This window comes from Arvicanthis niloticus, chromosome 14 (genome assembly GCF_011762505.2).
Source record: "Arvicanthis niloticus isolate mArvNil1 chromosome 14, mArvNil1.pat.X, whole genome shotgun sequence".
NCBI classification, from domain to species: Eukaryota; Metazoa; Chordata; class Mammalia; order Rodentia; family Muridae; genus Arvicanthis; species Arvicanthis niloticus.
In genome coordinates, this window is record NC_047671.1 from 61,676,276 (window position 1) to 61,702,670 (window position 26,395).

The following is a 26,395-nucleotide window of genomic DNA, read 5'->3' on the forward strand; positions in this document are numbered from 1 at the left end:
CCAGCACCCAAAGAAAAAGCTGGGCATGAAACTGTGTGGTTGTAATACTAGCACTGGGCAACAGACCCAGGAGGGTCTCTGAGGCTCGCCAGCCAGCTCATCAAGTTCAATCAGTGAGCTCTAGGTTCAGTGAGAGACTCTAGGAAGAGCAACTGTGGATGATATCTGACCTTGACCTCTGCGTTGACACTCACAAGCACTATGTATGTCACACAAAGCCCGAGGAAGTATGTTCCTCAAAGCAGGAAATGACACAAGAAGGGGTGGGCTCTGGGTTTTAGAAAGTCCTGCATGAAATGGTACAAGGAGAAACTGAATAAAAAAGAAAAAGAGGGAAGGCTGGAGGACTTCCTATTCCCTATGCTGTGATAAAGCACAAAAGGATGTGGTGGCTCATGGAAGAGTGACTCAGCCTTGCCCTGTAGGCTGGAAGACCTGGACTCTATGCCTGGTCTAAAAGGAAGTGATACAGACAGACAGAGCCACACTAGACATGTAAGACCTGAGTTAGCTCCTTGGAAATGAAGCAGGACTCCAGAGGCCACCTAGACCCTGGGACCCTGAGGAAGGCTGAGCCAGAGGAAAGCCCCCTGTGAAAGACCAGACATAAAAGAACCTTTCTAACAAGGAGAGCAGCTGCACAAAGGAGTAGGCCCTTTGGAGATGAGATGACTCCTCAGCTGCAGAGAACAAAAGCAATTCCTGGGTCAAGGGAGAATTTTGCATTAAGTTGCATTCCTTCCAGTTAAGATCCAATGGCACTGTTTTGCATACATAGATATCCAGACATCAGTGCGGTGGGAATACCTACTATGTACCTAGAATGCACAGTAACATTTTTGTCATTTAACCTTCTGATCCTTGCATGGGAAATACTTTCATCTTCTGTAAGCTCTTCGGCAGTCCTACCTGTTAATTATCCTCCGATGGACGATCTTTAAAATTATAATTCGCTCTGCACAGTCTTTTAGGAACTCTGACATCCGTTGTTTTAAAACTGGTTTCATTTCATGTTTTGCAATTGCCTTGAGGTGGTCCCATGAAGCTTTGCATCGTCTCTCCATCTGACATAAATTATCCTGAAGTTGATCAAAGTCAACCTGAAAATCAGGGAGCGAGAGAACACAGCAAGTGCATGAAACAACTGGACACCAGCCCGAGCCAGGAGCCCAAAGTGCCTCTGGAAGGAAACAAGCATCAAAACCAAATTTACATCTTGAAATATAAACATATTTACAGCCTAAAAATGATTCACATGTGTATTTTTCATTGTCTCCACATCAACTTATTTAGTGATGAAACTGTTCTCCAAGTGAACTCAGTATAAGAGTTCCCTTTGCTTGCCTTGTTTGGGAAGAAATGTTCTGAGAATATTTGAGAACTGTAAATTCAAACATGAAGTGAAGGAACCTGGTACAAGATGAGCTGAGTAGAAGTCTCATAAACCTTTTCAGGGTCCTCTTGTTCTTTGGGGCTAATATTTTACTAAAGACTAAGGAACTTCCCCCAGTCACCGGAGGCTCTGCTATGCTCACCCAGCAAAGAACAGCTGACTTCTCTTCACCAAAATTCACAGTTTATGTGAAAACTGATTCAATCCATCCCTCATTCAGATATTCATCCAACACTCATGGAGTACCTATGCCCAGCACTCGCCATTTTAGCACAGAAGTCCAAGAGAACACAGTAAGTACACAAAGACAAGTGCAGGATGTAAGTGAGTTCATGTCAGCAAGTAGTCTCATCCCATAGATAAAGCTCTACAGTACCCTCAAGGCCTGTGTGTGTGGAGCTAGAGAGGCATGAGATCCTGAGAGTTAATGCAAGCTGCATATGCACGGTCACTTGAGACACTGCATAAACAAGTATTCTGAGAAGTGCAAAAAGCTTGGAATGACTTGAATAGCCCCATCTGAGGCTTTTGAAAGTAATGCAGAGGGTTAGTTAGTCCAGAAAAAGAAAATACACTTGATGGGGGCTGGAGAAATGGCTCAGTGGTTAAGAGTACTAACCCTCCCAGAGGACCTGGGTTCAATTCCCTGCTTGCACATGGCAGCTTACAACTGTCTGTAACTCCAAGATGCAATACCCTTGCACAGATATACATGCAGACCAAACACCGATGGACATATAAAATAAAATAATATAAATAAAATAAAGTATGCTTGAGGGCCAGATTTAGTAGAATAGGAAAAACACTGAGAGGGACAGGATAAGAACTAGAACTAAGTAGAGCTGGGCTGAATGTAGGGACCAAGGTGGACAGAAGTGAGCAGCAGTGGGAGAGGGGAAACGGGAGACAGACAGAAGTTTGAGAGAGGAGTCAATCAAAGAGGCCAGGACATGGAGAGAAGCAGGGCCCAGAGGGGAAAACCCAGACAGGATTGGCAGCCTCACCCTCAGAAGACAAGAGAATGGGTCAAGACAACAACAGAAGATCTGTGAGAGGACCCGCCATGCTCATAGGAGGAAGACTGGGAGTCCAGAGGATTCTGGAGGCCAAGAAAGCAGGGCAGAGTCTGGGAAGGGCTTAGTGCTATGGAGCTACACAGGCTCTCTGAAGCCTGGAAGAAGGCTGCAGATAGCTGCTGTCTTTGGTCCATGGTCTCCTGCTGCAAGATGTAAAGACCTAGAACAGCTGCTATCTAGAGTAACTGCTGTGGGCAGTTTGGACTTGTGTGATCAGTATATAGGCAAGGACAACACACGTAGCTATAATCTAAATGACACCTAAATGTCTAAGAGGCATTCAGGAGCAGCCTGGTACTGAGGAGAACCCAGGGCAGCCCACTGGAATCTGCCCTGGCCTGAAATCAGGAATTCTGTGTTAGGCTCAATTTAGTTACTAGCCACCTCCAGCAGGAGAAGACCCTGGACAGAACCAAATAGAACCCATCTATTCTGCATAGCTCTGGAAACAGGGACAAAAGAAAGAGGATCTAGACAGACTGACTTGGTCTTGAATTCCTAACAGAACCTTCTTCTGAGGAAGGACTTGTGGAGGTGGCACAGCAGAGACAGTAGAACCACGAGGGGCCTTTCTCTATTTCTCAGGACACTCCATACATGTAAAGACCACAGCCACGTACCCACCACAGAACAGTGTGGCATGCATCCCTATTAGAAGGCTGTATTCTGAAAAGCTTTCTGTGAGTTCTATCAGGGCTGAAAAACCACTAGCTATGCTTCTTTGTGTCTCAAAGCAGGTATACCACGAAGTCAATTGACGGACCTGGCTTCATATACTCGGTGACTGCCAGACTGTAACTCCTGAGATGGACAAAGGAGACTCCCAGCTACCAGGTCACATGCTAGTCCAATGGGTGGCTGAGAAGAGATCTCCTCCAAGGAGACCTCTGTAGCCCTGACTCTACCTCTTGGCCACTCTGCTCTCCAGCCACAGCTCATGTTCAACTCCATTGTAACCTAACACTTCCTATTCATACTGCTGTGCCCACTGTATTTCCAGAAGTTTTCCCATGGAGGCTTGGCTTCTGTGGCCCGTTAGAGATTCCTGACCACCCGCCCAAGCTTCCAGCACGTCCATAACTTCATTTTTCCTAATTCTCTTATATGTGGGTTTCTTTGGGCATTGTTCTGACTCAGTGGTCCCCCTACCTTGCAGCTAAGTGATCACATACTGCAATGATCCCTTCCAAAACCAGCCATATGCTAACAAAGATATTAACTCTGCACTTACAGAGCCTACAACTGAGGGCCCCAGGCTGTATACTGTTTATAGCCCTATAAAAATGTTCCCTGTGTGTAATATCATTGGAACAGCCAATCTCCAAGTGCTGGGGCCAGGCATACTCAAGTTTCTGATACCAGATCTCACCCTGGGTACTATGGAATCTCAGAAGGAGCCAGATGGTATCTTTTAACATTCTTGCCTACCAAAATCAGGCTGAAGATTTACAATATTGGAGAGGGTAGTTGGGAAGATAACACTGTTGTTGGTGAACACAGGAGTAAAGATCACATGGCAGGCTTGCCCCTTATACCTCAGTAGGAAAGAATCTAAGCAAGGACCAGAGATAGGAAAAAGATCTTAAAAGTTCAGAAATTGCATGAAATGAATCATAATTGTGACCTCCAAAGCAGGCGGCAGAGGCAGCACTGAATGGCTTCCTACCAGAGGCTGTACGCCTCTGTGATGACACAGAAGATCCAACAGTGAGGCCCATGAGGCCAGCTTTTCCAAGTCCATGAACGTACCTTGGCTGACCTAGTGATGGCCCCAATCTCTGAGTACAGATCTGAGCTGTCCGGAAAGTTTTCCACTACCATGGTGCACACGTGGTGGAGAAGAGACTGCTTGTGCACTGTGTCTTTGACTTCTGGAACCTTCTCGAGGTAGCTTAACTCAAATGCTTTGGCCTGTTTGGTGACATGAGAAAAACAAGTATTACCCAGGCACTTTCACCTGGCTCAGTGTCTGTCTACAGTAGCCCAGTGTTTAGTTTCTTCAAGGCTGGTGGACCACACACTCCTTCTGCTGCTCAAACTCTCAAAACATCCCTGAGCGACCACCCAGGGTTCTCACAGGTCTTTGTCACCTGCCCAGCAACAGTTTCCTTCTCCTCTGACCATTACTGAATGTCTACATTCTGGCCAAAGTCAGGCCATCAGCATCTACCAAAAGTCTGCTTTTAAAAAACAGTATTAGGCCTGGGGAAAAAAATGGCTTGGTAGTTAAGGTGGCACACAGCTTTGCAGAGGACCAGTGGCATCACTGCACCTATACTGGATGGCTCACAACTCAGGTGATATTTCTAGCTTCAAGGCACCCAAAACCTCTAGTTCCCATGGGCACCCACACCATGTGTGCATGCTCTCACACACACAATTAAAAACAAACTGAATCTTAAAAAGAATATCGGAATATGTATAAGCCTAAATATTTGAGCAAGAAGCTTAGAGGGGAAAAGAATCTCTCAGATGAAAATCCCCTGGTGTTAATGTTTAGACTAGCTGTACTCCATAAAGCATATACATATTTTTCAGGCTTTCTTACAGAAGAGTTCATATTCAAATGCATTTCCCCTAATATTTCAAGGACAGAAGCTTTGAATTTTCAGCAAGAAGACATAAAGGCTGCTTGTTCCACTGTGCTTCAGGGAATCAAAGGTACAGATCCATCAGTAAATGATGGCAGAGGCTTTGTGATAAAGAGTGCCAGGGAGTGGGGCCTGGGAAGTCTTACGTTAGTTCCATTTAGAAAGTTCCCAATGGCAAGGAGAGTCGACAGGATGAAGCCCAGAGTCTTATTGTTCTCCAACTGGTCTATTCCTTCCTTCAGGTCCAAAAGAGGTTCGGCCACTTCCTTTCAGATAAAAAGAAAGAGGGATATGAGTAAGAATTTTGGCTTCTTTTTTTCCTTTCCAGGTCTGTGTAGTCTAAAGGCATAACCAGTGAGCAATAATCCCTAGCATAGGATAAGCTTGTGTGACAAACATTTGGTCCTAGATACGAACAGTACTGAAAGGTAGCCGGGGGCGGGGGGCCTTGTTCATCTTCTCTAGTACTAAGCCCCTTCCAGTTAACTAGCTCATTTCCACTGGCCCATATTTAGCCTATGAGAGCACGCCCACTGACATGTTTGAGGGAGACTCAGGAAGTTACCAAAATTTACAAGTCTCGGGGATCTCCTTAAACACAAGACCATAAGGCCCTTCCACAAGCTACACAAGTAGTAACAATTATCTGGAGAAAAAGACACTCCTCTCTGCACATTGATGTTGGGCAAGGAACTTCAGGAACGCCTGTGCTGGGATGGCCTTCATGGTTCTAAAACTCCATGTGCGTTATTTGTGTTCGTATAAGTAACCCCTGACCTACCCTTTTGTGAGTAATCCTGATAAACTCTGGTTCACCAAATTAGACTTGAGTGGAAATCTTTCTTTGGTCTTGCTGTTACTATCTGGGGTAGAGAGATGTTTGTTGAAAGCTCCCTAGGGAAGTTACATAACATACCCCAGTGTAGGAAGGGTGCTTATGTCTTCCATTTGCTATTTAAGAGGAATCTCTAGTACTTTTCTCATCTAAATCCTCCCCCAGTGTGTGTGTGTGTGTGTGTGTGTGTGTGTGTGTGTGTGTGTGTGTGTGTGTGTGTCTGAATGGATGCCTGTCTCACCGTAGGAGCATTGAGAGTACAGACACACACTACTGTGTCTGGCTTTTTAGTTCTCATATAATTCAGTTATCTGTTGCCCCAAGCGCCACTGCTCTCATGGATGGATCTGTCCCACTCACCATCATGACTCTCCCTTCCTGAAAGACTTTTCCCTCTGAAATCGGGAGCCCTTAACCAAACTCCCCTTCCATACGCAGTTTCTGCCACAGATGTTTGACCACACAATTTAAAAAGTAGCTACTACCATTTTCTCAAAGGTACCCATGAAGCTGCCAACTGCCATGGCCAGGGCCAAGTTTGGGTTATTATCAACAGGTGTAGGGACGATAGATTTCCTCCACACAGTGCTTTTCTATATTTTCTATCATGAAAATACAGCCTGAAAATTTTTGATCACAAAAACGTCATTTCTTTGCCCCCTACAGGCAGGAATCTGAGGCTGGTGTCAGGAAGGCCCTCGCCACCTAGCACAGATGCAATGCACACTACCCAGTGTGAGATACAACACAATGACCTTCAGCTCATCCTCCAAACTCTGTGTTAAGGACAAGGCTTCACAAGCTTAGTATTTACCAACTGCAAAAACCAGTGGGCCGCACAGGCATGTGGGATGCCCCTACCTTTTCTGTGGTTTCATAATCCATTTTGAATGCCCACAGGTGGAGCCGAGCTGAAAGCTCGCTGATGGAAGAGAGTGTGAGAAGAAACTGCTCTGCACTGCCCAAGGGAACTTCCGGGTTGGCCAGCTGAGCCTCCTGGATTTTCTGTTTCTCCTCTTCAGTTGGAATCATGGTAAGAATTTTCTAGAAAGATAGGATGATGTAATAATTCTTTGTTAGTAATAGACTCTGCTCCTGCAATGTTTTCAAATTTCTGTTATAATTTTCCAAGCAGGTGGTTAACATCACTCTGTTTTTAATAATAGGCAGGTGTTACATTATTATAACCAGTAAACTTAAATATCCTGCTCCAGAACTTCTAGGCCTTGTCTAGGTGTGTTCTAGGCAAGGGTGTTCTAGGAAAGGGCAGTGAATGATAAGTGAGGAGGAAGAGGAGGAGGAAGAAGAGGAAGATGAGGAGGAAGAGGGGGAAGAAGGGGAGGAGGAAAGGGAAGGGGAGGAGAGAGAGGATGAGGAGGAAGAGGATAAGGAGGAGAGGAGGCAGAGACAGAATATTTGAGAATTGCTATTGCTTCCTGCTCCCTAGGAGATACAGTGGTGTGTCGAGGACTTGTGCTTTGTGGCACATCTCATAAACAGATTGCAAAAATGAAACATTTGCAAAAAAGTCAGATTGGCTTTTATGTATTACTTGTAAAATTTTTAAGCCAAATTCACAGAGAAGCAATGCTTCAATATCAAACACAGGCCTGACTGAGGAAAAAACTCATAGTATTGTACATACTGCTCAATGATGAAAAACAGTATAGCTTTCTATTTCTATTTGCTTCTAGAAAAACCAACTGTGGGATGTAAAGAAGACAACAGATGTTAGAATCTGATTGATTCTTACTGGTTCACATGACTAATTAATTATATATTTAAAACAGAGAAAAATTAGTCTGTCCTTATCATTCCTATTTTAACACTGCATGGAAACCCTTTCCTTTCCTCCACACATATACATAACACACAGACACACAGAGACACACACACACACAGAGACAGAGACACAGAAAGACACAGAGAAAGAGAGAGAGAAGACAAGAAAAAGGAAGAATTGTTCATAGAGGCTATGATAGTCTATGTAAAGAACTATAAACAATAAGCAAAAAATGTTTCTAAACCACAGAATTTAGTTTAATGATGTTTCATGATTCATAGCCAATACACAAACGTACTTTATTGTTACATAGTAACAACAATCCAATGGTTCTATAGTTCTTCGAGTTGGGTAGAGTGATACTTCCAAGGTCACCTTTTACAATTCACTGTGGTTTTTCCATTTCTTCTTCCTTATTCTATAGCTTCTGGAATCAGCATGTTTTTCTCTATACAAAATCATGTTGGTTCTGAGTTAAACTTATAGATTATACATATTTTTCTAATTTCCAACATATACAGCCTATACATTAGTTATTGTATTTATGACTTGTATATTTCATCATAAATAGTACTTTAAAATGTGCTCATTGTTACTATGTAACAATAAAGTAAGTTTCGTGCATATATTTATGTCAATATTTATCTCAACAGAGCAGAAGGACAGAACAGTACAGAAATGGGCACACAAATATGGTCCATTGGACAAAAGTAAAAGAGCATTTAACAGAGAAAGAATACAATTAATAACAAGTGGTCTTGAAACAACTAGATTCCATATTTAAAACAAAACAAAAAAAAAACTCAACTTAATTTTCCTCTATACATAAAGAAACTCAAAACGGATCATGAGTTTAAAAGTAAAATGTAATACCATAAAATTTTGGAAAGAAACAAGAGAAAACCTTTGTGACCCATAGTAGGCAAAATATTTCCACAAGCAGCAGCTGGTAAGGTAAACTATAGTCTAGCTAATTTTTTCACTGTAACAAGAATGAAAACATCCGCTGTAACTTATCAGCAGAGAGGCTGCCCTGCAACCTTGCCATTCCATTCCTGGGTATGTACTCTAGAAAAGGGAAAACATATTCACTGGAAACTATTAAACTATTTGCAGCTATTTTATTTATAATATCCCCAATCTGTGTCAAGTTAAAACTTTTAGTGGATAAATAGGTAAACACATTGTAGTACACCCCCAGAATGAAACAGTCTTCTGTGGTACCATCAAGATGCTATAGAGTAGAGGTTGTTATTCAGTGTGGCTCCAAGATAAGGCTACGTGGGCAGAATTTGAGTATCTGGAGAAATTTAGCCAGAATTCTGGAGGTCACACTGTCCACAAAGACAGTGTATAAAAAAATCCAAACAATTCAGACAGATAACACTCTGAAAACATCTACAATTGGACTCAAATTCTTAGCCAAAAAAGAGAGCATACTTTAATTTTCATAATGCTTAAATTGTTCTAGACACACGTGGAATTTCAAAACAAAAGCTTGCCAACACCTTTCATAACCGCCAGGAGACACGCTCCTGCATGCGTTGTTGCAGTGTCCCTTTGAAGGAGCTGAACATTTCTCCTTTGCTAATTGGAACCATTTCTTTGCCACTAAAGATTCTGGGCCTACTATCTGCTCATTTATTTTCTCCTTCCTTCATATCACTGTCAATAAGGATGGCTATAGGACAGTGGAACAACAGGGCAGAGCCACCTCCTGTGAGTTGGTGGTCTCTTCCTCTACCAGAAATGATAAGGATGAACAGAAGGCAAGGCTTAAGTGAGACTCTTGTCACATTAGTAGGTTCTTTGATGATTCTTTTTTGAATCACCACTTGGTTTTGTAGGGAAAGGAACATCTAAGACCAAATGTAATAATCTGAATTTTTCTTCACTTTCTTTCTAGGCCACTGGCTCTAAACCTTTCTAATGTTATGAGCCTTTAATACAATTTCTCATGTTGTGATGATCCTCAACCATAAAATCATTTTCTTGCTATTTCATAACTGTAATTTTGCTACTATTATGAATTGTAATGTAGATTTTTTTTTTTGGAGATAGAGGTTTGTCAAGGGTTAACCCAGAGGTTGAGAGTCACTGTTTCTGTATTACTACAATAACTATACTTGTTCTCATACCAGAAAATGCCATTCTTCCCTGATTCCCTCCCCCCAAACAAAAAGACAGTGCAAATGCATCCTTTATTTTGGACCTAAATACTAGGTTGAGTTTGGCCATTTTATTTACCTGCAGATAAGTCAATGCAATAATGATTCTACTTGTTCATTTTAACAGACTCTAGTCATGGTGATGAATATACAAGGACATGGGTTTGGCAGCAGGGGCTTGGGAAAGCTTGGCCAGAGGTAGTTTGTAAACGGCATTATTCTGAGAAAATGGCATTTTATCCATGCACTTTCCTGCAGCACCTTAAAGAATGACCCAGGGAAAGACCCTGGTGGTATCTCATGAGCACGCTGAGGAGGCACATTGATGCAAGAGATGACCGTGTCCAGCACAGATGAAATGACTTGATGAAGCTTTCCTATGCAGAGCAGAGTTGGAGGCCTGCTAGGGACTGCCCCTCAAGCCACAGCAGCAGCTCCATCTTCCACAGACACTCATCTGCGGATGCAAGCACTACAAACAGAACAGCTGTGTTTCATCTTCAGAGCATTCTTGTTCCCTGAGCCAGCTACGTTGCTCCATGAGAAGACTCACCCACGTCCAGTGCCCATGAAGCCAGCTAAGGACAGGCACTGGGGAACACAAACTCCTTAGAATGGTAATGTGGCACAAACAGTTTAAGGAAATTTCTGCTTCTAGGATGATGCTGGGTCTGACAGCCATCCAAAGTGAGCCGAGTAAAATGTCATTAAAGACCACTGTATTGTACTGCCTTTTAAGTGCACTACACTCTAAAAATCATAAAAGCAAATGAGGGAAAAGTATGTTTTCCCATTTCTGTTTGTGATCCTTTTATGCATTTTACTGGGAAAATATTATTGATGCTCTTTAGAGATGATTCTAAAATAACTTCCTACAGCTGACTACTCTTCTGCAAACCACTTCCTTAATAGAATTAATTATTCAGGTTTGTATAACAAATCCAGATTCATCCCATGAGTTGCTAGGCAATGACACAGGATGTCATTTAATACATCCTAATTGTGTTTCGCAGCACAGAGCTTTCCAATGGCCCTATGAAGCTGAGATGCCATGACATAATGTGTGTATCCAGGAAGCAAAAGGTCTGGCTGAAAGCCTGTGCGCATTAACTGCAAATCTTATTAGCAAAGGTCTGCAAGTTGACAATTGCTTTTTCTTCCTGGTCTCATTTTAACTCTTAAATGACAGGAGTCCAGAAAAAGCCCTGGGTACTTCCTAGCAGATGAATGTAGATCTTCTATGCCACTCAGGTACTGGGATCAATGGTCATGAAGAAGAGATGACAGAGTGTACTGCATTGCACATTCTACAGGAGGGCTTATTCCCTGATCTTCACAGTGATGTGAGAACAGCTGAAGGATAGTCAGTACTTGGATATGGAGGTAGTTATAATCAGGAGTTCTTGGCTGGGATGCTTTTACTCCCTAGGGGAGGTTAACGGGTTATGGAGATATTTCTGGTTGTGAGTCAGTGTAGGGGAGGGTAGCTACCACTACTATTAGCTACATACCCTATCGCTGCTGTAACAATGTTGCTCAAATCAAGTGGCTTTAAACAACCTAAATTTATTCTCTCATGATGTCCAAAATCAAGGTTGTAGGAGGCCAAGGCTTTCTCTCTGAAGGCTAGAGAGGAGAACATTCACTTGCCTCTGAACTTCTTATTTTCAACATGATCCTTGACATCCCTTGGTTTGTAAGTATGTCCCTCTAATTTCTGCCCCTGCCATCACATAGCTTCCCATTCCATGAATCTCCCTGTGTGACCTTTGATTCAAGTGGCACTGTCATCTGTCTGTGTCCAAATGTCCCTCCTCTTATAAGAGTACCAGTCAGAAGACTGATGGCCCATGTTAATAGAACTGCTTTTCCAAGTGAGGTCATCTCCTGTATTAACATTAACATTCCTTGTCAGGAATACTGTGTATTCAACCAAGTACTTGTTTCAGTGGATAGTTTTTCTTGAAACTGTCTGTTCTTCCCAAAGTACAAAGGTATACCTGGCATACTGGGCTCCAAATCTTGCACGTACTGTATGCTCACTGCCCTCTCCTCTACCCAGGGCTCTAAGTGAACCTAGTATGGTGCCCAAGCCTTCCTCTCTGTAATTCTCTGCCCAAGGCTCATGTTCTTTCTAGAGTTAGCCTTCACAGGCTCCATCTATGTTCAAATTATGCAAACAATACTGTGTATGAACAAACCTTAGATGTGGAAGGCTTCTTGCCAATAGAAGAACGGGACACCCAGTATCACAAAGCACTGTCCCCATACTCCTCATCCTTACCCAGATATCTCTAGGTTATACTGCCTATGGGTGCAAATCTGTAGGTTGTCCAGTAGTTTTCCATCATCATGATAAGAGGTTTCACCTGATACCATCTGGCACCATCTCACAGAAGCAGGAGAACATGACAATGTGGAGAGACAGGAATTGTTTTGTAGCAAGAGAAATGTTGAGATATTGTAATGCTTAATATTGGCCCCAGGGACAAGATAATCTCAACATAGACCCAAGTGACACTATGTATCCTTGCCCTCCCCCAAGTTATCCCTGAATGGTGAATAAAGATAACTACAGCCTATGGTTGGGCAGAAGATGAGTGCAGTTTTGGGGTTCTTGTACTTGGGATCAAAAGTGGGGGGACTGTGAGGAGGGAGAGAAGAAAGAGAAGAAAAAGGGAGATTAGATATATTATAATAATTGGACAAATAGGGGTGAAACCATGAAACATTTTATAGCCATAATCTTACATTGATAGAGATGCTTATACTTTGATAACAGAATTAAGGGTATATTTTGTTTCATTGGTACCAAATTTTGTATAATGATGCAAGTTTAAGGTTTTGATTAATATATATTTGTATATTGATAAAAATTTTAAAACTAATTTGTTAAAACAATATTTATATGTTTCAACTCTTATATAGGTATTATGCCTATGTAACTTCTTTAATAATAAAAGGTTTAATCACAATCCTTTTAATACTTGCTATTACAAACCATTTAGGGTAAGTAATTCAAGTTAGTAGTCAATCAAACTCATGGTCTTGTCAGATACTAGTCTGAATTATCACAGAAATATACATCCTCGGTTATACAGATAATAGATAGCTGGAGACAGGCAATGTCTGATAATTCAGATATGCTATGAATAGGTATGGTCTTCAAAAATCTCAGAGACTCACAGATTATGGCATTTAACCATAATTTTATTAATTTAAGATCTGGTTGACATTAAGATATGTCAACTCCTGGAAGTGCCCCATTAGGCTTGTAAGAAGATAGTGAGCATCAAAAATCTCCATATTGAATTGCTTCAATTATGACAAACTAGCCACTGGGAAAAAAAAAAAAAAAAAAAAAAAAAAAAATCCCTAAATTAATTTGCAGGCAAAAATGCTATCAAAAAGTGGCAAATGGTCATAGGATAGTTGATTGAAATCTCTGCCAAGACAGGGTAACAAGCCCTTCATATTACTGTTTCTCATAAGGTCTATCAGATATCCTGGACTAAAAGGCTGAAGACAGATGCTCCAACATATAGTTATAGAGAATACTAGGGACTGTCCAGATGATCAATTGTCTCTGTCATTTCTATAATTTTTAGGAACTGCATCCCAGCACTTCCTGCATTTTTAAGTAATTTATTCCTTCTCAGGTCTCTGATAAGGTTAAAGACTAAATAGTCATAAGCTTACTATAAACTTAAATTGTTTAGGATTTAAAAAGATCTTCTAGGTCTAAGAAGAGGTTTTTGTGTTAATATTATAAATTAGGTTAGAAATTAGAATAGAAATTGATTGAGATGTAGAACTCTAAACTCTCCAAAATATAATAATTGTTTAGTTGTTCCTAGTACATGTTGTTTATTTTTATAAGAGAAAAAGGCTTTTTATTTAGACAAAAAGGGGGAAATTATTTACATTTGGTCTTTTAATACACACACACATATACACACACTTATACACATATATACATAGATACATTTGTAATGTTGAATACAGTCCCTCCGAAGGCCTGGTTGCCCCCAGGGACAAGAGAATCTGCACATAGACCCAAGCAACATTATGTAACCTTGCCCCCCAAATTATCCCTGATTGGCGAATAAAGATGCCTACAGCTTATAGCTGGGCAGAAGATATGTGGGTTTGGGGGGTTCCTGGGCTTGGAGTCATCAGAGGCAGAGGACAAGGAAGGAGAGAGAGATGGGGAGAGGAAAAATTCCTTGGGGTAGATTAGTTATGAAAACATGACCATAAGGGCTGACCAATTGGAACTAAGAGCAGCCCAGATGGAGCATACCAAGTTATAGTTCAGGGTTATTGATGCAGAAGTAGATTCTAATAGCTTAGAAGATAGGTATCTGTCCAGCTCTAATGCTATAAAGGCTTATTATAAATATAAAAGTTATATGTCTTTTATCTGGAAACTGAATGATCTAAGGAAAGATAAAAATCCAGATTTGAGATTAAATATGAATCAGAGAAATACCTTCCACTGTGTGATCTACCTCTTATCTCTCTCTACCTTTAACAGATCAGCAAGCATGAAAGCCTCAGCTGGCCTGTTCTGTTCTCCAGATGAAACAACAACAACAACAACAACAACAACAACAACAACATCTCTGTTTTTTTTCTTTATTTTTAGCACAAGGTCTCATGTAGCCCAAGTTGGCCTCAACCCTATGTGTAAGTGCACTTCTGGTCTTTCTGGCTTCACTTGCAGGCCAGTGCCATCACACCTGCTTTTAGTAGTCCTAGGGATTAAACCAGAGCTTTATGAATGGTAGGTGAGCCTTATCTATAGCCCCAAATCACATCTTTTTGTAAGATCAAAACATTGTCCTTTATGTGAACTTCAGCACCTAATGAAAGAATACAATTCATAAGTCTTCCTAGACATATGTAACATGACATGGAAGGAGACCTAGGCAGGATGATCTTTTTTCATTCTGAGGTAAGCAATATTTGGTTAAAGTTGAGGTCTATAAACTAGCCAAGATCTCTGAAATTCACAGGCACTATGAATTGTCATCCCAGCCTGGAATAAACATCTAAGAATCATTAAAATCTTTCAGAGTCCCGTTGAGTAAAGAGGCTTACAAACCACCAGAGCTATATTCAAAGCAACAATATGACACACATTTCACAGCACTAATGATTCCTTGTAGAACTTGCCTTACCTCGATCCCTTCTTTGTTTAAGGCATACTCATCAAAGTTCAAAATGGCTATCTTAATTGTCCTTGGAGGGGGCAGCACGGTCAGGCCGATGTTGATGGCGTTGCTCCTCTTCGAATCCAGAACAATGATCTCCTGCCTTTTACCATCTGCAGCTGTTTTCTTGGTGATAAAACAAGAAAAATCAAAAGATTAATATGTCATCCTGGTTTTCACTCCTTATTTAGAGGTAAGAGCAAACGGCCCAGATTCAGGTCAGGGAAGAACTGGCTGCCACTCAGCACAGGAGAGAGAATGTGGGGAAGACGGAGATAGATCGAGGCTTAGGTACTCAGTAGCCTCCAAACTTGATTCAGTAATGGAACTTCACAAGTCAGACACATTACAAAATAATATTGATTATCCTTCAACAGGAAACATTTTGTGTGTGTGTGTGTGTGCAACAGCAAAACCTGTAACCTCCCCCTGCAGTCTGTTAGAGTTTCTTTCTTATGTGCTGTGAGGTGTTAGGATGTGTCTTGGTTGGCTTAGTGTATACAGTGTCCCTATAGCAGTGAATACCCAGGCTGAGGAGACAGGCTGGTGAGGACATTTAGAGTAGCTGGCGTGTCAACCCTTAGGTTCATGGATCTTTCTAGGGCCATCACTATTCAAATGCCCTGCAACCTTAGAACTAGAGTGCCTCCATGTTTTATGTATGCTTAACCATAATATAGCTGCCTGCTGCAGGACAAAGTGGGGCCTCCTAAGTAAGAGAAAAGAAAAGGCATGTGCCCTTAAAAAGGGATGAGTGACAAGATAGGCACAGACACCAAAGAGAACAGATAACTGGAGGTGTTCTGGCATCCTCACAGAACTCTGGGTTGTAGCTTTTGCGATGGCATGAGTGTCTCTCAGAGGCAGACCCTGGGCCTTCCTCATCCTAGAACTCAATTTGTAAGCCTTTACAACTCAATGTTTGTATCCCTTCCAAATTCAGTTGTTGGTCTCCTTATTTCCAAAGAGAACACAATGGAATTGGTGTTCTTACAGGGACCCAGCAAAAAGGAAGCCGGCTGAAAGGCAGGAAGAAAGCCCTTGGCAGAATTAACTTGGCTAGCATCTTGATCTTGAACTCCATAGCCTCTGTTGTTTAAGCCACTGGGTATATGATTTTTTTAAATAATTATATTTATTTATTTATTTATGTGTATGAATGGTATGCCTATATATATGTTTGTGTACTCTATGCAAGCCTGGTACATGTGGAGTTAAGAAGAGGGCACGAGATCCCCCAGAACTGGAGTTACTGTGAGCCTCTGCGTGCATGCTGGGAATTGAACTACAGTCATCTAGGAGAACAACAAATGGAACCATTTCTCCAGCCTGGTGTTTGGTATGCCATATGGCTGCCCCAACAGATAAACACAGGATGTAAGGAGCCAAGCCAACATTTGTCACCTCCAGAGCTAGGACACAATTATGTCTGCTTTTCCCTTCAGCTGTCAGGAAGTTATATGTAGGTAGCAGTGGGAGGGAAGTGGGAGGAGACTGGTTCAGCCTCTACAACTGCTCAGGTTCCCCTTGATGCAAAGGCATCTGGGAGGATGGCTGGTTTGAATCACGGAACACTCTTACGGTGGCAAAGATGAAGAAGGTAGGGTGATTCTCTTAAAGAAAACCACCCAGTGATGGTGTGTGCTCACTGAGCAAGGATTCCAACAGCAGACCAGTGTTACCTGCTGAAAAGGTCAGGTCTGCAAGAACTGACTCTTCAACTGGGCCTTAAGAGTATCTGGGATGCTGCCAGGCCCCAGGGAGAAAGTCAGGAGATAAGCCATTCTGCTTAGGCTGGGAGTTGTTCAGGATGAGTAGCATGGGGGAGGAGCTCTGACCACACCCTGCAGATAAGTACTCTCTGAATGGCTGTGTTGAAGCCGCTTGAGCCCAGGAGATAACACTAGAGCTGTGGGCTACCCTGGAGAATCAGGCTGCTTCCCTAGGCCCTCCCAACTCAACTGCTACAATTTTATTTTAGGTCCTTAAATACATGTCTGGGAATAAATATACTTAGACTTCTTTATGAAGAAATCAACTGAGAATATCCCAGCCTGGGGAGGGGGCAGTGGGAGTACATTTCATCTTACCAGTTCTGTTCTATTAGAGAACTCTAATACAATCTGTCTTAACAATAATAATAATTCTATCAAAAGATTTGTGTACTGTCTGGTTTTGTGTGTCAACTTGATGAAAACTGGAGTTATAGAGAAAGGAGCCTCCCTTGAGGAAATGCCTCCAGGAGATCCAGCTGTAAGGCACTTTCTCAATTAGTGATGGGGGGTGGGGGGTCATTGTGGGTGGTACCATCCCTGGGCTGGTAGTCTTAGGTTCATAAGAAAGCAAGCTGAGCAAGCCAGAGGAGACAAGCCAGTAAGTAACATCCCTCCATGGCCTCTGCATCAGCTCCTGCTTCCTGACCTGCTTGAGTTCCAGTCCTGACTTCCTTTGGTGATGAACAGCAATGTGGAAGTGTAAGCTGAATAAACCCTTTCCTCCCCAACTTGCTTTGTGGTCATGATGTTTGTGTAGAAATACAAACCCTGACTAAAACAATTTGTTTTAAGATGGAAAAAACAATCTATTCTAAAGTTAATAAAAGATCATGTGCATTTTAAAAGTCAATATTTTTAATTTTTTTTACATGTATTTATTTATCTGTATGAGTGTTTTACCTAGATGTATGTCGATCTATCATGTGTATGCCTGATATCTTTGGATGTCAGAAGAGGGCACTGGATTCCCTGGAACTGGAGTTACAGATGGTCTTGAGCCATCATGTGGGTGCTGGGAACTGAACCCAGGTCCTCTGAAAGAGCAACAAGTGCCTTTAACTGCTGAGCCACTGCTCCAGCTGCCAATACTCTTTTGTTAAGCACTGCTAATCTGTTTCTGAGAGTCATAGAGCTCTGTGTGTCCCCCAGTCAGCTGATGCCCTGAGACAGCACAGGCAGAAGAGCACTGCAGCATAGCAACATGGGAAAGACTCTCACAGTGCAGCCCTGGTCACTCTCACTAAGACTAAAGTCTCAGAAACAATGTCTGACATGAAGGAGTGACCATTAGTGTGTAACCAGAACAGGAAATGAAGTCAAAGTCAAGACGAACAGAAAGAGCGAGCAGCAAGCCTGTGGGAGATCCACTAATGCTGACCTTCTGAGGAGAAAGGTCAAGGAGAAAGCAGGGACAGGGGCACAGAGGAGAAAGACCAGGGCCACACCCAAGGAGACCTTCAATTCTGACTGTTGCATGGTTTGTGTCTACTTCTACCAACAGCAGTCTCAAGACATCAATGGGGCATGAGATCAAACCCTGAACACAGGCAGGAGAGGCTAGGGTCCCAGCCTAGTTCTCCCAACAGTCTGTTTTGTTTACTCTGTTTTAGTTTTACAGACAGGATTTCTCTAGATAGTCGCCTAATTTACTCTGTTGCACAGGCTAGCTTCCAACCCATAATCCTTTAAAGTCCCTCAGTATCCTATCCTGAGGGCTGGGATAACAGACATGCATCCACATTTGGGCACTAACAGTTTCTTTTCCAGTTGGCTGCTTGCCTTTGTGGGCTTACTTATCAATGCTCCTTGATATTCCACTTCCAGAGTAGCTTGTAGGTGCCTAGTTCCCAAACGAGAACTTTTCATGTAAGCGTGAAAAGGACATACCCTCTGGAGGGCCAGGAGGCCTCCAATGCCATTGGTCAGCTCTGGGCCATGGGAAGGATGGTTTCGGTCTTAGCTGTTGCACTAAAGGTTAAAGACAGCCAACCTCTGCCCTCCTCTTCAGTGACTTTCAAGAATGGTCAGGATGGGAGGAATGCTGGGACAAAGTACCTGCCATCCAAGTCTCCGGGCATAGAGTGTTTAACTATGGGCCAGCCGAACACACAAACAGGGCTATCTCTACTGTGGATCTGCTTTAGTGTCGTAGGTATGCAGCCCTGTGAGGGAAGTAGCTGCAGGCTGTGTTGAAACAAGCTTCTTTCCCAACTACTACGTCCAGACAAGTTCAAGGGAGAAGGGGACTTTTTTATTTAAGAAGGGAGAGATCTTGAGAAGTCATCAGCTATTTGAGTTCCATGAAGCCTATTAAACAGAGTTCCTCCTTTGAGAGTCTATCTTGCACCTCTTACCACCTTCAGGTCCCAAGACAATCTCTGGAGACATGCCTCAGGCCTGGATGCCATGCAAGGCTTTTCATTAATTTCTTATGCACTTGACCAAGAATGCTGCAGAGAAAGGATGAGGTATCTCAACAGCCAAGATGGACGAAAGAGAATGGGGGGTTACCCTATATGCCCTGGGGACCAGAGACCTCATAGAGAGAAGGGTCAGGAAGGAAAACAGGAGAGTTCATCATCCCCATTCTCTCAGGTGAGCGTTTGTATAGGAAGACAGAGCTGAATGTCTTTAGAATGAGCCTTCAACGCAGCACACAAGTGCAAAAGAGGCAGCAGCTTGAGCAGACTGATAACTGCTTAGGCTCAAGCCTGGGCCATGACTGGTACCAACAGCCCTAGAGTCAGATGGAGAACCAGAAGCCTGAATGTCCAATGCTTCCCCGAGGCTAAAGAGTACACAGATAAATGCAAGTCTCTGGAGCAGCTAAGCCATGCTTAGGCTTAGCTGAACCGGGTGGTTCGTGGAAACACGGATGACTAATGCTTCCTGAGCTAGAGATGTAAATACTGTGTTTGAGAGTAGATCAAACCAATATCCCTAAAAACAAAGGTTTCAGAAGCTGCAGGTAAGGACTCAAACTTGACTCTCAATAGTTACAGAGAATGTGAGGCCACATGCAGATGTGTGATCGCACCCTGACTTCAGCCAACAGCCTGGGGAAAGAAAAAGGCCCTCTCTGAGCCATTTGGCTTCAGAAGGCAGAAGGATGAAGATTCAGGCAGCAATGAGAAATGTCAGAAAGACATTTATAATCAGTAGAGAGTTTTCATTAAGCTTAACATTTGCTAAGATGCTGACACATACAGATCACCTCTTTGATTTGTGTCTTCCCCTTGCTGGGGATAGAACCCAGGGCCTTGCATACGTTAGGCAAATGCTGCAATACTGAGCTATGTCTTGGGATCGCCCTCTTGAAGTTTTAAAGAATAATTTTATTAGGAACAGAGGATCAAAATGTTTAAAAAGTGAAACAGTGAAAACACTAAACTTGTCACCCCAGAAGGTACTGGGATTGAAAATAGAAACCCATCTAAGGATATGAAGTCTTTGGAGAACTCCCTAAATCTTGGAGAAGGCTGCCGAATCTGAGAGCACTTCCATGAAAGGCAACTGGCTTCTGCATGAGCTGCCTGGCAGCGGGTACTGGAGACCCTGGGTCTGGGTCTGGTTTTGCCTGGCCATTCTAGAAATGGTAAATCATGCCTGCTGATTCCCTGCCCATTCCGGCCAAGAATGACGCTATGGGATATTTTCAATACTTTCTCTTGAGAAACTGACAGTTAACAAGGTTACATGTGGCAATGATACAGATGTAGCAAGGATGAGAACGCTAGGATTTTTCTAGTCTTTCCATGAGAGTCATGAACACATAGCAAAGCTTTCTAGCAAAACAAACAAACAAAAAGCTTAGTCTACATAAAGGCAAAAAAATCTTTAGTTAAAAATAAAAACTTTGGTTGGCATGGTGGTACATGCCTTTAATCCCAGTACTCAGAAAGCTGAGGTGGGGGGAGGGTGGTTATTTTGAGTTTGAAGCCAGTTAGGGCTTATATAATAAGACTCTGTCTTTAAAAAATGAATGGGGGAGGGAATGAAAGAAAAAATTATTCTACTCCAGAACAGGCTTGCCTTATTATTAAGGGGGAAAGGTATAAACTTTTCATGTTTTTGAGACTCTGATAGCTGATACCAATTGGACATTGGACATCCTGTGTTTTCCTATCGCCATAAGCAGAGGACATAGCGAGACTCTGTTACCCACGGTAGTAGCAGCACAGAAGTAAAAAGTTGTGTTTCTAATCCCTAGGTAGAATCTGGGTTTTCGTGTGTTATGAAAAAATATAACAAACTCTCTCATATCGCAGATGTGAAGACACATCTGGAAGTGCAGACACCTTTATCTCTTCTCCAGGGAAGAGGCCAGATCAGGGTGTCACTGTGGAAGGTGGTCAGGAGGCTGTGTTTATGTGTCACTTTAAAGTAGACACTTAACAAACTCTGGATCTATACTCTAAAATACTTTAAAAATACTAAAAATACTCTAAAATACTTAAAAATCACCCAGCCTAGGCTTGGGCAGGTGTGTGGACCCATAATCCCAACATGAAGAAAAATAGCCATGAATGTCAACTGCAAAGTTGAAACCAGCCTGGTCAACACAGTAAAATTCCAGGCCTGCTAGTGCTATATAGGGAAACAACAAAACCAGCAAAATCACCCAGGTTGAGGCTCATACCCTGGCCAATTAAATCTGTATTTTTTGAACAGAGTGTGGTAGTTTAAAAGAGAATGTCAGGCATTGAATCCTTAGTTCATAGTTAGTGGTACCATTTGGGAAAGTTTAGGAGCTGTGGCCTTGCTAGAGGAGGTGTGTCGGGAGTTAACCATTCCTAGTTAGCTCCTGCTTTGTGCTGGCAGTCCAAGATGTGAGCCCCCAGCTTCTTAATCCTGCTGCATCTCTTCACTTTGCTGTCATGGATTCGAACCTTCTCTGGAACTGTAAGCCCAAATAAACTCTTCCTTGAATAACTTGTTTTGATTATGTTTTGTTGCAGCAACGGAAAAATAGATAGCATACAAAGCTAAACAAATTGTCACCAAAGCCATCTGAGACCCTTCCCCAAATAAGCCCAAGTAACCATAATGTCCCCGAGAGCAAAACAGAGTCCTCCCCTTGTCACTCTCCTGCTTTCTCCACACTTATCTTGGTCTGGTAGTTAACTGGGGTATGAAGAAGGTGCCCATTGAGAGTAAAGGGATTTTCAGCCCCTCATTGGACATAAGAATTGGGAAGGCCATTTCACAGGGCTCCTCATGTCACCTCCACATGCTCTGGGGACTCTCTGCCCTGAAGTACTTCTCTGGAATCACTTGAGCATACATCACCACATCTCAGAGCAGCAGCAGAAATACACAGTAAGGCTTAACCCAGAGTTTCTGTCTCCACACAACACAATGAGAAACATCCTATAAAAAGCTATATATATATACACACATTTGCTGCCAAGTCAGAAGAGTGGGTTCTGTTTCGCAAACTATTTTTGAAAAGAAACCAGAAAGTAAAGGCATCTTTTTGCTCTTCTCGTGATTATTAAGTGGTCCCCCCACCCTGGCACTGGCTCTCACAAGTGCATCTTTGGGGTGGGCATGACTGGATAATCACAGCCATACACCATCATTTTGGTCTGGTGTTAGTTTTCCAATAGAAACTAAAAGCAGCTCCCTTTGTTTCATGCTGTCTTGTGAAGTTGATTTCATTTTTGTTGGAGACTATTGTGTTTAATAAAAAACTTCTTGTGAGCCAGAGTTCGAAAGTGGCTGTTTACAGCTGTGTTGTATGAAAATCACAGTCAGGGATCAAAACCAGACGTGGAATTAGTTATATCGGAATTGGTAACATATACAAACGGGATCCATCTCTCCAAGGTGGTGATGCTATAATATTAATTTGCATTTTCACCCCTTATAATATTTTGGAACTTAGCTCTGGCTCATGTTTCCTAAAATAAAAAAAAAAATTTTTTTAAAGACAACCAAACATCACAACAACAAAAAAAACCCTCAAAGGTATATGCTCCTAAGTTTCATTGCAGAACACTCTGGAAACAATTTAATAAATGTTTCAGTTTCATTGTCTCTCAGTGTCCCTAGGGGATTAGTTACAGGACCACCAGAGAGTACAATAATTCACAAATTCCTTACATAAGTGGATTTTTACATATTTTGTACATAACTTTTAAAATCTGCTAGAGTATTCTAAATCATCTCTAGATTATTAATATTACCTAGCATAATACAAATGCCATGTACTAGCTGTTGTATTGTTTTAGAAATAAGGACAAGGAAACATTCTATAAATGTTCAGCACAAATACACATTTTTTAAAAAATGGGTTCCATCTGCAGCTGATGCAATCTTAAGATGCTGAACTCATCAATGTGGATGACTGACTATTCCCTTATGTCCCTGCTTTACCAAACATGGAAACATTTAGCCATTAGCAAGGCTTTATACTATCTTGAGAGATGCTCACTTACTACAGGTAAGAATAGAACCCTGGGCACTGAGAGGATGGAAGCCAATAGCTTATCCCCAACCATGTCAACCACAGTGAAACTGAGAGAAGAGGGAGATGGGTAAAGTAACAGTCACTTTAAGTCTTCTCATGGCAACTTAATTTTACTATAAAGGAAGTTAAACATGCCTCCACTACCAACCTGCCTCCCTCTTTATTCTGAGTCCTGAGGCCACAGGCAGCCTCACCCAGCAACCTCCAGGGTGTGAGCAGCTACAGGAAGCCAGAAGCACAGCTAGCCAAATGAGTGCATGAGGAAGGAAAGGAGGAAGCAAGGAAAGAGGAGGGGCAGAGAGGGAGAGGGAGAGGGAAAGATACCAATTGGGTCAGTGAGTCCAGGGTAGTGTATGAGATGGGTCATGACCTAACTTTCAGCTGGTCTTCCCACAATGCCAGGCTGGCTGTATGAAGAAGAGGACATATGGGCACCTAAGCACTATATGGCATCACCCTGGAAAATATCAGGATATGGGAACACTGAGAGTAGGTGTTCAATGTTTCATTCCTGCAGGTTACATTCTAGAAAGAACAAGACCTGGACCCACTTTAACAAGAGAACAGGACTGACAAGATGTGATAATTTACATTAAAGCTCAGTCGTTCAGATCTTAAAGAAAAGAAGCTTTAATTCTGACTTAAGGAGATTTCTGAGGCAGGAAATCAGTATCCTCTCTGAGCCTGGGCAGAAATAGACACTGGAATAAACACCAGTTAGCAAAGGGGGTCAAGAAGTTTAAGGATCTCGACATGGATTTAAAAGAAGACTAACCAGCTGGCCCCTCAGCATCGCTCAACAGCCATGGCGCCTCCTCTTAGAAACACACGCACATGTTCACTCCCTGAGGATGCTACACATTGTTTTGTCTTTAGAACTGGTACGTGACTCCTAAGTCTGAGAACCAGACTCAGGCAACTTTATACTCAGCTCCGATGATGACAAGAGGTTAAATCAGCTGGGGGATAGGATGGGCTCAGAGTCATTGGCTCTTACATGCCTTCCAGCCTGTCCCACTGGATATGAATCTGACCCAACATAAACTCAAAAACTTCTGCAAAACATTAGAGACTTTTGCAGTTGTTCCTGTGACTCGGCTGCACGGTTCTCAGGAATAAGCTATTTAGATGAGCTGTGCTGCAGTGTCATCAGGTTGGGCACACTTGTCTGCATCAGACTTTATAGAGCACTTTCTCATGCCCCTCATCCCTAGATGAGAAGATAGCTTCTAGCCTTTGAAAAAACAAAAAAGTCCACTATATCCTGAATTAGACATTTGTGGGTTGAGATATAAAATAGAGGCATTATTAAAGCACGCATCAGTGGAAATACAACCTGTCACGCATTTCTGTATCAGAATTTGCAGACCATGGTGTTATATCCATTCATTTTATAGTGTTTCCCATGCATAATTCTATGTAATGTCCATGTTAACAATCCTGCAATAGGGATGCCTGCAGGTTCTCATGCATTTAAGAAAATAAGAAACCTAAATGCATATATAATTCTTCTAGGGATGCAAATATGTCATCACTGAATATCTAGATAGTTTTGGTATGTCAGCTCATACCAAATTGTCCAGAGACTGAATTACTGCCTCTGGAAAAGCACTGAGTGGCTACAGCTAAGTCCAAAGTGCTACTATGTTCCTTCACTTGAGGAGACAGCAGATGAGCACGCTCAGTGAACCTGCTAAGTGAGCAGGCTCAGTTCCTCTGGCGTGGACTGACATTACTCCTGGGCTCCATCCAGCCATCCAGGATTAGCCTTTATGCTTCTTTTCCTGGGTTGTCTGGTGTGCTACTGTGCATTCTGACATAGCACGGATCCAAGGAATATTATCTGAAAACTTAGACTTTTTAGTCCCAGTAGACTGCTTTCCAAATAGCCAAAGCAACAAGTTAGGATGTTTCATCAAGAACCGATCTATCCTGCTCTCCTCTCCTAAGCAAGAACCATGCCAGGGCCCAGCCTACCTTGGTGACAGACAGCTCCTTAGACTTGGACTCAAAGAGGTGCTCTAGTCTGGAAGTGTCCACCTTAATGGGTTCCAGTTTTGACCACAGGAATTCCCTGCACCGGCGATTGTTCTTACTTGGCCACTCAAAGGGCCGGACTTCATTCCAGAACAGTCGGATCGTCTTCTTTTTCTTGGTGAATGCTGGCTGACCCCTGGGTACCTGGGACCACCCTAAGCCCTGAGGAGTGTTGAACATAGGAGAAGCCAATAAATTACCGGGGACTGGTGGGGGAGGCACACTGTCCAATAGGGGTGGAGGGGGCGGGGGTGGCAAACCCAGGAAGGTGGGAGGAGGTGGAGGGGGTGGCCCTGGGGCTTCCCGATGGCCAAGATCCACATCCAGAACATCAATATCATCCTCCTCCCCTAGGTCTGTGAAATCCATGTCTTGGATTCTGAGCTCCCTTGGATTGGCCATGAGCTGGTCCCAGATGTAATCAGACTCAGTCTTCAGCTGTGCTGGTGGTGTATCCGGGACCTTGTCATGAGAGTCTGCATCAGGAGACACAGAACCTCTCCCTACTTCTCCACTGTTGAATTTCTCAGCAAATGCCTTCACACTTCCCCGGTTGTCCAAACAGCCAATGTCCACTCTCTTGATGCTCTCCTCTGGGGCCTGAGAGCTGGCCTGCAGAGTGGATATTCTGGCGGCGAGGCTGGCCACTGCCTCCATCTCCTGCACAGACCTCCCAGGCTCACCATCACCTTTCTCCTCATCTTCTGTGGACTTCCTGTTATGGGCATACAGCATGTCCAGCATGAACCTTTTGCTGGTAAGGATGTCACCACACTGTCCATTTACACCCACATCCTGAAGGCTGGTGGACCACAATCCTGAAAGGACATGGGAAGGAATCGTTAAGAAAGTCTTAAGGGGTCTGCATCCCACAAGAAAACCAGTTATGTACGAAAACAGGTGGACACGAAGGAGTAGCTCCAAGGAAAACACTGAGATAAGGCACTCGAACAGATGATCACGGCTGAGGAGTCAGTCCAGGCCTTCAGAGTCCTCTAACCGGCAGCACTCCTGGCTCCTACCTGCACTACGTAACTCCTTCCCTCTCC

The 26,395-nt window shown here is 42.8% G+C and overlaps 1 protein-coding gene across 9 annotated transcripts in view; it reads right to left on the reverse strand.

Moving 5' to 3' along the window:
- The window catches only part of Fhod3 (formin homology 2 domain containing 3), a 400,629-nt gene that overhangs the window by 16,982 nt on the left and 357,252 nt on the right, over positions 1–26,395 (reverse strand). For all 9 annotated transcript variants that reach the window (XM_034518100.2, XM_034518098.2, XM_076912886.1 and 6 more), the window contains 6 exons: positions 25,287–26,164; positions 15,030–15,188; positions 6,757–6,939; positions 5,207–5,326; positions 4,219–4,380; positions 910–1,100 (listed from right to left, as the gene is read on the reverse strand). In XM_034518100.2, coding sequence (XP_034373991.1) covers positions 910–1,100; positions 4,219–4,380; positions 5,207–5,326; positions 6,757–6,939; positions 15,030–15,188; positions 25,287–26,164 — 1,693 coding nt within the window. The remainder of the gene's footprint in view (positions 1–909; positions 1,101–4,218; positions 4,381–5,206; positions 5,327–6,756; positions 6,940–15,029; positions 15,189–25,286; positions 26,165–26,395) is intronic.